Source organism: Pararge aegeria, chromosome 13 (assembly GCF_905163445.1).
Source record: "Pararge aegeria chromosome 13, ilParAegt1.1, whole genome shotgun sequence".
Classification (NCBI taxonomy): Eukaryota; Metazoa; Arthropoda; class Insecta; order Lepidoptera; family Nymphalidae; genus Pararge; species Pararge aegeria.
The window spans coordinates 16,848,507-16,862,940 of record NC_053192.1 but is presented as its reverse complement, the minus strand read 5'-3'; the positions used below and the strand labels follow the sequence as shown (position 1 = coordinate 16,862,940).

The 14,434-nt window shown below is 36.5% G+C and overlaps 1 protein-coding gene across 1 annotated transcript in view; it reads right to left on the bottom strand.

The window, feature by feature from the left end:
• Nucleotides 1-5,165: 5,165 nt before the first annotated feature.
• LOC120628824 overlaps nt 5,166-14,434 on the bottom strand; it is a 61,367-nt gene continuing 52,098 nt past the window's right edge. The window contains exons 11-13 of the mRNA XM_039897448.1: nt 13,969-14,122; nt 11,264-11,359; nt 5,166-5,354 (exon numbers count right to left, since the gene is read on the bottom strand). Of these exons, the coding sequence (XP_039753382.1) occupies nt 5,166-5,354; nt 11,264-11,359; nt 13,969-14,122 (439 nt within the window). The remainder of the gene's footprint in view (nt 5,355-11,263; nt 11,360-13,968; nt 14,123-14,434) is intronic.

Sequence of the window (14,434 nt, the reverse complement as noted above, 5' to 3'; positions counted from 1 at the left end):
GTCGGAGCGAATGCATTTTGGTATCTTGCGTGGGTGGATCGTGTTTGGATCTGCGTGGTGTGGTGTATAAAGATCGAATAAATAATGAATTGCACCGTGAAGATTCGGCTGGTTTACACAAATTAAAGCTTTTAACCTTAAAGGTAAATCCTTTTCTAATTTCGCAAACCGCACCTGTTTTCATCATATGTATTAAAATTTTTATTTATAGTGTCCATTAGTTATGTAGAATCTTTTAACGTCTAATAACGCTGTCACATTTTAAACAATGTAATAAATTAAGTAAGTAGGTAGGTAGATTTAAATATCATAAGAGACATACTCCTAGCATAGCTCTCTCCATCGCCCGCTGTGTGTGACTCTGAGCTTTTTTATAAAGCGACAACGATTCAGATCCTGGCAACACGTACTGTTCGAAAACTTTGGTCTTCAGGCAATGAGAGATTTTGGATTTGTATCTTAATATTGTTCATAATGTACTTTTCCCCATCACGAATTGCATTAATATCGAAGGCGCCATGTTCACTCGTAGACGTGTAGTTTGATGGTCTCGCCCTTATATATTTAGAAAGGGCCGCACTGGAAATATTTCTTACGCAATACTGCACGATGACACGGATGATGTGTGAAGAAATGGTTTTTTGTTTGGTTTTTAGTTTTCGCCAACCTATTGGACGTAAAACAACACGAGCAATTCGAGATCAATTTATTTGTATAGATTGAAAACATATTTCATCTTAATTTTCAAAAAGATAATTCTTTTTTCTGTCGTGCACAATTTAATTTTGTGTTATTAATTCATTTATCTTCTCTGAACGGATAGACGTCTATTATTGGATCTTATATAGGCATTTCCATTCGACCCGGGTGCCGCTTTTATCCAGCGGCTCCTTGCGATGTTTTCTGTCTATCGTCATCATTGTTGGGTGTTAAATCATTCCGATCGATGGATGTCAACTGCTGGAGATTTTCACGGACTTTTGTCATGAAAACTACACAGGCTGCGGTCTTGTACCGCTTATGTATTATTTTAATTTTTAATTTTTTGGTTACTTTTATTTTTATATTTATTATTATTTATTTAAAATCGCTTGGAGACCCAATAAATAAATAAATATCCAGCGACTCGCTAAGACTTGCATAGTGTCTTCTGTCTATTAATTATTAGTTAAAAAACTAAGTTTCCAATGTGGCGCCACAGCAACATTTTGGTAAGCCGACGTCCAACGGTCTTCTGATCTATGTTCCCCGCCCATTGCAACTATCGCTTCCAAACTGAACGTTCGTTGTTCTTTTAGTATTGTGTTGTTAGGCTTTCAACTAATTAATTATATATAAATGGACGGCCGAGTGGCGCAGTGGGCAGCGACCCTGCTTTTTAAGTCCAAGGCCGTGGGATTCCCAGAACTGGACAATGTCTGTGTGTTGAACGTGAATGTTTTTCAGTGTCTGTGTGTATGTGTTTATCTGTATATTATAAGTATTTCTGTATAGGTATTATTCATAAAAATATTCAACTGTCATCTTAGTTGGGTACTAAAGCTACGCTTACTTTGGGGCTAGATGGCGATGTGTGCATTGTCGTAGTATATTTATTTATTTATAGCAAAAAAATATAAATATATTTATTTGCTTTTCCGGAGAAACACACAGTAGGTACATTTGCTCATGCTTGAGTAATATAGTATTTTTATCACTTAAAACAATAAAGTTTCCACAACTTAGTTATGCAGTCGCAGTCGCTGCCCACTGCGCCGATTATTAATTGTTTATTTATCCACAAAAGATAACAGTAACCACAAAATGCTTTGAGACCAATTACAATCAAAAATAAAAATAACTGGAAAAAATTAGCACCATATTATTGTGCAATAATTTTTTTCCTAAAAGCTAGAGGGCTTTATTAAAACGAGAAAAATATTAGAGTATTGGAGAGTTTGAGAGTTATTCAGCGGGATAGATTACTCTTCGAATAGACTCGAAGCATAGCTCTCTCCGCCTACTGCTACAAGTCTCAGCTTTCTTTTGAGATCCTTAGATAGTGACTTATTTTTGAAGTAGTAAGTCATATATTTATAATGCAGTAAAACATTAGCTTTTCCAGAGAAACATACAAAATTCAAAATTCATTTATTTCAAGTAGGCCTAATTATAATAAGCACTTTTGAAAAGTCAAGTCAGTCTGTTTGTAGTGGACTCTACCGGTTCGGAAGGCAGATTCTACTGAGAATAACCGGCAGGAAACTCAGCAGATTGCTCTTCTCCAACATCATTTTAAAGTTTAACAATCTTTAGAATTTTTCAGTTTTGTGAGAGATGAGAGCGGAGTGGGCTGCTTCCAAGCAGCCTTGTCGTTAAGGAATTCATCAATCGTGTAGTAACCACGATTTGTTAAATGTGTTTTAATATATTGTTAAAACTTAGGTAAAGGTAGATAAAGGTAGGTAAAGGTAGAGAAGCTAATATTACCTTCGGTATCATGTTATAAAAGCATATATCCATATATTTATGTACAAAATCTAATCATACTATTTTGCAATATCATTTTCCAAAAGCCCTAATTTAGACGTGAAAAATATTAGAGTATTCAAGAGTTTTTCATAGAGACACTTAGGATAGACTCGAAGCATAGCTCTCTCCGCCTACTGCGACAAGAGACTCAGATTTCTCTTCAGTTCCGTAGATAGCGACTATCTTTCGGAGCAGTAAGTCATATATTTATGATGCAGTAAAACAGAAGGTAACGCGACTACGCGATCTATTTACGGACCAGATAATACCAGGAAGCGACCCGCGCCCGCTTGGTAACCGGCCACTAGAAAATACGAAAGTATTAGTTACTAAACTAGTAATATTGGTTAGTTTTTTTATACTATATCATTAAACTGGTAACAATCAATGACATCATCATCAGAATAAAAACATTAAAAGAGGAAGACAGGAGATTGAAACCTTCTAGAAATGACCACGGCATGCTTATTTAAAATACTGTCTGCCCGCCTGCCTGCCTGCCCGCCTATCTACCAGACTGTCTACCCGCCTGCCTGCCTGCCTGTCTACCCGCCTATCTACCCGCCTGTCTACCCTCCTATCTACCCGCCTGTCTACCCGCCTGTTTACCCGCCTGTCTACCCGCCTGCCTGCCCGCCGGCGGTAATTTTTTTTTACAAACAACCTTAAATTTTTTTTTACCGTAACAAACGCGAACAAGACCGCAGGCAACAGCGAGTAAATATATAAAAATCTGGTCTAACATAGTAGAGTAGTGGTATCCCAAGTCCCAACCTCATTGAAATCTACGAATTCTTTAAAAAAATTCATGTCCTCTTATGAAAATAAGAGCTTATTTCCGTTTTCACTGAACGTAGGAAACGCCTAAGAATGCTTATGTTTTAGGCGATGTCTTTTGGACAAAGTTGTATGCTTTACATTAGGCGTTACTCAGGAAGGCATTGCCTTTTTCGTCGTTAGTGGAAACGGGCATAAGCAAATTGAAATAGATAAAGATCAACAATTAAAGAAATTAGATAAGCTCACCAAGCCAATGAGTTAAAAGCGTAGAGTTATTTAAAACTGGCAAGTGAACGATTCCGTCTATATGGCAGCTGAATCGGCAGACATTAATGTGGGTTATCAACACAGCTTGCGGATGACTAATGTAAGGGTTAGCTTACATAGCTGGTGCAAATCGGCTCAACAGCAATTTAAAAAGGTATTATTCTAAACTATTTGGAGAAGTCTCTTAAAAAGTTCAAAGTTTGTATTAAACGTAAGCTTATAGAAAAGTCCTATTATAGTATAAAGGACTACGTAATCGATAAAAAAGCTTGGGTGTAAATTATTGCTCTAACCTACATAATAATTAATATCTAGTCTAACTATTAATAGTCGTTTTGTGAGTATGTGAATGTGTGTGTGTATGTGTACGGTAGGTATTTTATTCTTGTATAGAAAGTAAATTTTTAGTCTTATCATAATCTAAATCTGGGAGCCACTTATTTATTTCTCTTTTACAATTATGGGAAGGTAGTGAGCCAATGGAAAGAACCTTACTGCATCTATTGAAAATAAAACTACCTACAATAAAAAAAATTGTTAGAGAAAGTTGTGCTACGCATAGGAATATCACGTACTACATTTTTCCGACGTTTATCTTTATCTTTTAATTTTCGTCCAATATTAGGGTCTATTTAACTGGTAACGGGGTAAAGGGGTAACTAGCTCTGGCGTAAGAGTCCCACCAGGCAAAAAAATATAATAAAGAAATTGCTAAACAATATATTTTTTATTAATTATAAGTATTTGTGTTTCTCTTTAGTACTTATGCATGTTATTCATAAAAATATTCATCAGTGATCTAAGTACCCATAACACAAGCTACGCTTACTTTGGGGCTAGATGGCGAAGTGTGTATTGTCATAGTATATATTTTTTTTTTTTTGCATAAAATAGTACAAGGGGTTTTTTTGCGTGTCCTGGAAAACCTTTGGTTATTTCACCGGTGTGGTGTGGTTAACGTAACGACGTAAGGAGGTAATTCTAAAAACGCTGATAATGTGACCGTCGTTTAAACTATGAGAGCGGCGCGACCAATATAATCAATCTACATCTGCCAAACGCTGCAGTTTGATGCAGCGTAGGTACCGTTTGATGCGAACCCTTTTTTATTTAGATGACCGCCGCTGATGCTGTACCGAAGTCATGTTTCAAGAGCATCAATATCTTCAAGTAGATTATACCATCTTCAAAGTCCATCTATTTGTACTACTAACTTAAATATCCAAGCATATACTATAACTATCCAAGCATATACTATAATTACCGACTAACGATTGTCCATTTATTGATTGTGACGCTTTCTGAGTCCAGCTTTGGGTTCGATTGCCACAACTGGAAAACATAGACAACACAAACCTCCATAGTCCAATGTTTCCGAAACGCTGAAGATCGTAACAAGTGGAGGCGCATCGCGGGGGCTGCTGTTGCTTAAGAAAATGTATCATCGTCAATCACGACTACTCCGTCAAGAGTGAACGACTAAGGAAGAGGATCTATTGACAAGGTTTTAAAATCTGACAACAATTTATAATCTGTAATCGAGACACAAAAGAAGATAAAGAAGAAGTGTGTTACACTTTGAATGCCACAGATAACAAAATAAACTTTTATTTCTCCTGGTCGTATTTCTTCAAATATTCGCTTTGGGTTATAGTGGCAACGCTGCCAGAGATACTGTTACTGTGGCTGCCACTAACTTTCTTATTCTTACTGCAAATGAAGGGCTTGATGAAGTAAACCCAGATGTAGCCGATGATATTGAAAAGTCCAACCACTGAGAGACCCAAAAGGAAACCCTGCAAAAAAAGGATTATTTTAAGCGAACTATAAGATTTAAAAAAGTTAAACAGTTTGTCTAATAAGAAGTTATGCGCCCAGAATTAAGAACCTACAGAACCCTCATTCAGCCAATATTGCATGCAGTGCATTGTATCCAAAAACAGTGAAAAAGCCAGCCAAAGTGCACGTCTCACTTCACATCCGCGGAATGTTGCTTTTCCCCAAATTATGGTAATCGTTTAGAACATCCCTACTTAATATTATAAATGTCAATGTAAGTTTGTTTGTTACGCTTTCAGGCAAAAACTACTAAACCGATCCTCATGAAACTTTGTACACATATTCTTGGAAGTGTTAGAAGTATTATAGGATACTTTTTATTCCGAAATTAAGCTCGGTTCCTTTGGGAGAGGAGATCAAAGTGTTTGACGATTTTACACCATAACTGCGACATTTAAATCATTATTTTTGTACTATAGAGGTTATAATATGTGTTCAATTTTGCCCAAACTTTTTTTTTAGAACTAGATACAACTAAATTTAATGCCACATCAAAAAACAAAATCAAACGCAGACGAAGTCACGGGCAACAGCTAGTTAGAAATAAAACAGTTGCTGTCAACTGCTAAATGGAATTCAGTGACTGACCACCTGTTCGAGTAACACTACTAAAGTGGAGTTATTTTTAATGCTTCAATATAAGTCGTGTACACGATTTCTGTATGTTCTTAATTTTGTGGTCACGCGTGAACATTCATCATCATCAACTTTATCAAATCTTAACCGGCCCACTAAAGGGCACAGGTCTCAGAATAAGAAGGGCTTCGGCCGTAGTTCACCACGCTGGCCAAGTGCGGATTGGTGGATTTCACACCCCTCAGAACTTTGTGAGAAACTCTCAGGCATGCAGGTTTTCCTTTACCGCAAACAAAGTTTCATTTAAATTTCTTGAATTTACATAACTCCTAAAATTTCCCCTTAAATCGTCCTAATAATCCCGTTAATTCTCCGTTAAATCGAACTTGGTCTCGTCGAAACGAAGCCAAAGCCTTAACTACTAGGCTATCACCGCTTGTGAAAACTTCCGAAACATATTTAGGTACAAACAAACATACATACAACCGGATCGAATTGAGGACCAATAATTTGAATTCAAAAATTCTTGACAAAGTGAAGGCCAGATATGCTAGCAAGGAGTTTTGATAACTAAAAATCTTACACTGAAGGCGTCTGTCTCTGTTGCTCTGTGAAAGTGTTTTATAGAAATAATTGATGGATATAGCCCACATGCAGGCCGATTCTGTATCTCAGTTGACAATTAATTTATGTGTCCACTGTGGACTGTTGAATGAATGAAGAATAAATATACTTTTATTATACAACACAGGAAACGAGAATAAAAATAAAAAGTGAAAATACAAGAGAACGAAGGTGCAGTTTTGGCAAAAAGTGATTACTAAATAACCTGTTAAGTCAATATTTTGCTTTGTTTCAAACTTCAACTCAGTTGGCAGATTCAATTACGTTTTTTGATAGCAACTTTTTACAGACGCTAGCTAAATCGTCTAAAACAGAAAACACTTCGCAGGATATGCAAGTAAGCGCTACAATTTATTTATTTTATTTAAACAACTTTATTGCAGAACATAGGAAACACTTACATAAATATATTATGTACAAAAGGCGAACTTATCATTAAAAGTGATTTCCAGGCTACCTAAACTCACGGAATAATGCAATAATAGACTGGAAATTGCAATTCAATAATATATATACATAGATTATACACTCAAAATAATTAGAAATAAGATAATAAATATAATAAAATTTATAAATATACACTACATTTTGTTTTAGTTTGGCTACATGAAAGAAGTGTTTATTGTTGTTTGTCATGTGAATTCGTGCTCAATATAAACTACACAATTTAAACTATCCCTTTAGTTTAGTCCCAATAGGTAATAGACATTTGTCTATCCTAGAATCACCCATGATCCAAATCACCTTTAAATAAATATTAAATATAATATCCGGTGATTTATACCCTTGAATTAGAGTTTTCAAACAGGACGTAAAATAATGAGGTACAGTAAATATTGTGTATAGACGAATGCCCAATGAGTCATTAGAAAAACGACCAGCGCATCTTTAACCGTGCCCAAAATGAAACAAATATTGGCGTTACGCCAGGTTATTTAATCAACCAAACATTTGGTGTAATATCGCATTCAGCTGCCTTAAATACTCGTACCATTGAGTTAAGATCATAAAGAATCCTGAATCCAGAATATTAAGCCATTGTATGCAGTGCATTGTGTCCAATCTGTGAAAACGCCTCACGCACGTATTACTTTACACCTGCGGAATGTTGCTAGGTCATATTTTTTCCAATTTCTCATTTTATAGTTAACGCTTAGAACATTAGACGTAAAATAATTACTCATACCATTTAGTCTTATCGTATATTATTTGTTTTTTGTTGAAGAAGCTGATAACTGGTGATGAGAAGTGGATCATCACAAGAATGTGCGAAAAAGATCGTGGTCAAAGGCCGGTCAGGCTTCACACACAGTGGTGAACCCGGGTTAACTCGCAACAAGGTGATGCTGTGTGTGTGGTGGGATTAGAAGGGCATAAGTCATTATGAGCTGTTACCCGCCAGGCAGGACAATAGATTCTGAACTCTACTGCGACCAACTGATGAAATTAGCAAGAAGTTGAGAGAAAACGGCCGGAATTAATCAACAGAAGGGGTGTGGTTTTTCATCATGATAACGCTAGACCTCACAGATCTTTAGCCACTCAGCAAAAATTAAGAGAGTTTGGCTGGGAGGTGTTAATGCATCCGCCGTATAGTCCTGACCTTGCACCTTCAGATGTCCACCTGTTTCGGTCTCTTCAGAATTCTGTCAGGTTATCATTACGACAGGACTGCCAAAACTACTTGTCGCGGTTTTTTGATCACAATCCCCAAAATTTATATTGCAATGGGATTATGTCCCTACCTACAAGATGCCAAAAATGTTATCGAAAAAAATGGTACCTACATACTCTAGTTAAATTAAATAAACTATATTAAAAAATGTTTTAAATTTGCTTAAAAAATGCAAAGAGACTTTTTCGTTACGTACCTTAGGAATCTGATAGTTTGAAATTCCATAAACTAAGTTATTAATCTTTTAAGTTAAAGTTAAGTTATTAACCTTTTAAGTTGCCGTAAAACTTTTTTAAAAAGCAAATGACTTTGTTTTTAAAGATAGTACGATCTAAAGTGCAACAAGTAGATAATATTTTCCACTACATGTTAAACTCAGGGCCCAGTGAAATACAAAAATTACAACGAAGAAAATATGTAAAACAGACATTTCTTTCCATTTATCACAGTTAGTAAAGACATTAATTTCCCGTTTCCAGATACATTTTTCCAGATGTGGGAATCGAACCTACGGCCCTGGACGCACAAAGCAAATATGAAGAAGAAGAAGAAGAAGAAACACTTTATTGCACATTTATTTCCCGTTTCCCCATAGACTGAGGCTTGAAATTTACATTGAGCTTTTAGATGGAAAGGCATCTCAGTGTGACAGTGCACATAGTGTAAAATTAAGTGGGAAGCCTCGTAAATATGTTCAATACGTTTGCTTATTTGTACTACGTCAGAGCTCCAATAGCATGCATTAGGTACGACCTGGGACGTTTCCTTTACGTAAAAGCCGACGTTCTAACGTCTATGATGACGTGAAATATTTAAACATTAAAAAAACCGTTAAAACTTCGGGGTTGCTTTCGGGATGACCGATGTCGGAATTCGATCCCCCGGCACGCATCTCCAAATTTTCGGAGTTATGTCCGTTTTTAATTTAGCAAATATAAAATATCAATTGTTTTAACACGGAGAAAGTTTCCATAACGTCCTTAAAGGTGTGCGAAATATAATAATCCTCACTTGGCGTGGTGAAGTACGGCCGAAACCCTCCTCATTCCTGAGGAGACCTGGCCTGGTCATGAAAATCGTCGTATGCAACACGTATGGTACATTTCTTGTTGGACTCTCGGCTTTCTTAGCGCATTCGCTTTAAGCTCACGCGCCTAATACCGCCTCGACTGAAGAATGCAATATAACCATATTTGATGCATAAAGTACTATTGTGAAACTCCAGTGATCGTGGACATTACTTAAAAAACAAAGGTTTATTTTCGCATTTCTTAAATATAGTTGAACGGGTACACACCACGATAATTTTTTATTTTGATTTAGTGTCCCGTCGTAACCATGATCCATGCAACTGGGTCGAAATATCGCCAAATCCAAAAATATTATCGTGGTATGTACCCGTTGAACTATATTTAAAAAATGTTGATTAACCATGAAAATCTTAGTTTAAAATCTTTATATTATAATATTAACTAGCTACGCTCCGCAGTGTTGCCCGCGGTGAATAGTTCGATTGCTTTGTTAGGACGTAAGGAAAGGCCGTTAATTGCTGTAAAAACACGAATATTCCTGTATACTACCCTTGGGAATTAGATATTTCCCAGGATCAATAGTAGCCTATCCGACTCTCCTTCCTCTCAACTAATATCAAGTCGATTGGGACAACAAACAAACATACTTTCGCATTTATAATATTACTATGGAAGGAATTCATGAGCGTTGTAGAGTTATGTTAACAAAATGTTAGTTTATTTGAAGAGAAATCTTAACAACAAGAAGCAATGTTGTGAGATTTAAGACATGTGTGAATAATATGGAAAACATCTGTTTCTCTGCGGTCGGAGATCTAACTGGCAAATACTACAGTTTATTTCTCTTGATTTATTTTCTAGTCTTATTCACAATGATTAGGGCCGCGGTTTTTTGAACAACCGACTTTTCAGTCAACCAATTCAACCAACCAAGGCTTTTCAGTATTTTACGGGAAACTAATATAATAAATGCAAAGGTGTGTTTATATTTGCTGTTTTGTTTGATACATAGATAGGTCTTTATTTGCATAATACACACGTTTACACAGAGGTCATTTAAACATCAATTACGAAGTCACAGTGTATTTGCATTACCTGGCGTGCAAAGCCGGTGATTGTCTTTCCTTCACCCCCCAACTAAACTGATAATAATAAATAATAATAACAATAAATATACTACGACAATACCTACACACGTCGCCATTTAGCCCCAAAGTAAGCGTAGCTTTGGTATTAGTACTAAGATAGCTGATGAATATTTTTATGAATATAATTACAAGTAAATATTTATAATATACAGACAAACACCCAGACACTGAAAAACATTCATGTCCATCACACAAACATTTTTCCAGATGTGGGAATCGCACCTACGGCCCTGGACGCACAAAGCAAATATGAAGAAGAAGAAGAAGAAGAAACACTTTATTGCACGTATAACATACAGGAAAAGAAACAGTAAGGAGTATACAGTACACAATGTAGACATGCAAAGGCGGCCTTATTGCTGCAAGCAATCTCTTACAGGCAACCTTTGTAGATAGGACTTACAGCAAGAGAACGGGATAGTGCCAAGAGTGTTGATAGATATACATAAATACCAAAATGTAAAGATACAAATACATATATAATTTAAATAAATATATGAATGGAGGTGTGAACAAAAAAGAAGCCTTTCGTCATTTTTTGGTGGAGGCCTTCGCGGATTTGAACTATTTCAAAGTGGATAGTAGGTATTTTTCTAGTCAAGCAAGCCCTTTTGTTGGATACCAATAATGAGGGACGCGTGAAAAAATTATGTATTCCGCCATTTCCGTACCGCGGCCATCTTGGACAAAACATAGCTATGAACACATCCGTTCAGGGGCTACGAAGCCACAGACAGACACACAAACACACACAGGCACGTGAAACTTTCAACACCACGTTGTTTCTGCGTTGAAGGTTAAAAAGAACTTACAACACTCCCGCCGAGGTCCGACAAGAACAAGTTCCAATCGTAGTTGTACTTTTCCTCGTATACCGAGATCATCATGTTATTGAAGTGGAGGTATATCTGGAAGAAATAAAAACCATTTTAGGGTTCCGTAATGAATCATAAATTAAATACGGAATAAATAGAAAATTAGCTCCGCCATTAGCTGACGCCAGTTCAGAGTACATAAACTTCAACAGGGGAATAGGCCCACAAAAAATTGTGACGTATACAGGATCATTGTTTTTCAGTGCGGATATTTTAATATGTCATACATGACATGATCCAAATTTATGAACATATTTTTTTTTATTTTTATGTTTTACTTAAAGATACAGTAATTAACGGTTACTAAAAATTCGTCCAAGGAAAAGATAATTATGGGTACCCTACAATAGCTCTCAGCTGTTAACTAGCGATCAACGTTCTCGCACTCGGTCCTATCGTCGCGGCGGTAATTCCATAAAATAAAGCATAATAATAACTTAAATAAATAAAATTGAAAAACCTATTTCTTACCTATGCATGCCACACATTACGATGTATTTTTTTTAATCCACTAAAAGTTAGCCCATGACTGCAATCTCACCTGGTGGTTAGTGATGATGCAGTCTAAGATGGTAGCGGGCTAACCTGTTAGGGAGTGTGGTACCTAGTCATACCACAAATCGGTTTCTACGCGACATCGTACTGGAACACTAAATCGCCTAGCGGCACGTCTTTGTCAGTAGGGTGGTAACCAGCCACGGCAAAAGCCTCCCACCAGACCAGAGCAGAGGAAATTCAGAAATTATAAATTCCCAAATTCTAACTAAACTGGTCTGAGACTATCAACGTCTAAATGGCATAACACGCGTCTCATTGCTGTTACATTACTCATAGATCAAAGCGGTGCCAATACGCAGATCGCTAAACTGAATTTACAGGTCTAAAATTAGTACTATCTTTTTCACAATGTTTTTGTGACTACTGCAGAGTACGGGTCTCCTCCAACAAAGAGAAGGCGCTCCAGCGTGGTGGACTACGGCCTCGATACGTGTACCCAGTGTGTAAAGAACTCTCAGGTATGCAGGTTTCCTCACGATGTTTTTCTTCACCGTTGAAGCAAGTGTTATTTAAATTACTAAAACGCACATAATTCAGAAAAGTTAGAGGTGAAATTAAGAGAACAGCTCCTACCCAATGCGCTTTAACCGCTTCATATATATATTCAGTCAAACCTGGATAAGTGAGAAAACTCTATAAGTGAGAGTAATAGCCAGGACCCGTGATTTTAAGCTCCCAAAACCTCTATTAGCGAGAAACAGAAACCTTTGTAAGAGTGTCGTTTTTCCCTCACGGACCTCCGTAAGTGAGACTGCTACTTATCTATAACTTACAAGCGACAGTCGAGCAAGCAATATTCGACAAAGTAACTATACTAACTCATAAAGTTAGAGAAAAAATTTCAAAATACAAAAACAGAAACCCAAACGAAATTCACGGATTTTTTAAAATGTAAATAAGTTCTAAATAAAATAAAATTACATAGTGCATGAATATGTCTTGTTATTGCTGCGTACCTCTATAAGAGAGAAACGCTACCCATGTACCTGCATTAGCGAGAAACTCGGGTTAGTGAGAAACCTCTATAAGCGAGAATGAGATTGTGCACCCTTGAACTCTCGCTTATCCAGGTTTGACTGTATTTGAATATACTTGATTTTTATTTTTTTTTATCATAGGTAGTTACATGTACAAGTAAAGTAACGTAAAGTAATTATAATAATTATACAAACAAATGCGTACCTCACAAATTATATTGGTGTGTAATAAATGTATGTAATGGTGCCATTTAAAATCTGCTGTCCCTGATTTAGGTAAAAATCTGTATTACAGGCGTAAGTGCTCTCCCTAAATTGTTGTCTCGATGATTGAGTGTATGATTGTGCGTGTGTGAGTTTGCGTCGCGTAGGTACTTGTACTCGCGTATATGTTTGCTTATACAAGAAAATTATTTTATTAGATTATATATAAATTTGTTTTACAGGCTGTTAGTTTAGGCTGTTATTATAAGTGATAAAAATCTCAAAAGTACTTATGAGTACATAACGTAGACCTCTCTGGCGCAACGGTGAGCGCTGTGAATTTTAAGTAGGGTTCGATTTCCGTTTAAGGCAATTTGGGAATTTATAACTTCTGAATTTTCTCTCTGGAAGCGGGCTCACCTTCATCAGTGGCGTGCATAGAGGGTATGCACAGGGTATGCAGGCGATATAAAATGAAGAAATTCTCCAGTACGAGTTATAAATACTTAAAGGTAAAGGTAAGCTTTAAATAACTCTTACAATGCCTATTCTTAAAATTCAAAATTCAATATTCATTTATTTCAAGTAGGCCTAATTTATAAGCACTTTTGAAACGTCAAGTCTGTTTGTAGTGACTCTACCACCGGCTCGGAGTTTTTTTAAGGTTTTTTTATAACTAGTGCTGGGGATTTTCTTCATTTTATATCATCTGCATACCCTGTGCACACCCTGTATGCACGCCTCTGGACTGAATCATTACTTACCACCAGGTTAGATTGTAATTAAGGGCTAACTTAATTGCAATTAAGGATAAAAAAATGAACTCACTGCGCTGTTCGAATACGGGTTTTCAGGCAGTTATTTTTAGTGCTAAAAATCGAAAAGGTACTTGTGAGTACATACCGTTGTCTCCAGACTAGCGCCAGTGGATGCCACGGGTCTCTGACTGTCTTGGTCGTCCCAAGTGTAATTCTTCTGTCTGTCCGTCACGAACGCGTTGTACAGCAGCGAGCGGCAGAATCTAGGGCAGTTGCTGCAATTGTGGTTCTGCGAGAGCCTACAAAGTATTTATGTATTATATATTAATATTAATTATTATCAGTATCTATATATTTTATTGTTAATGTGTATATATAGGTATATATGCATGTTTATTTAAATGCACCACCTACCTCTTTTCTTGAGCTGTGTTTAACGCCTTTGGTTGCCTGGAAGAGATCGCCATGTAGCGATAAGGCCGCCGAATTGTATACTTCTTGTTAAATTTTTATTTATAATTTTACTACATGTTTATGTGGTGTACATTCAAGTATCAAAGTATCGACATAAGGCAGTCTATATTAATATATTTAAGAAATATATGATATAT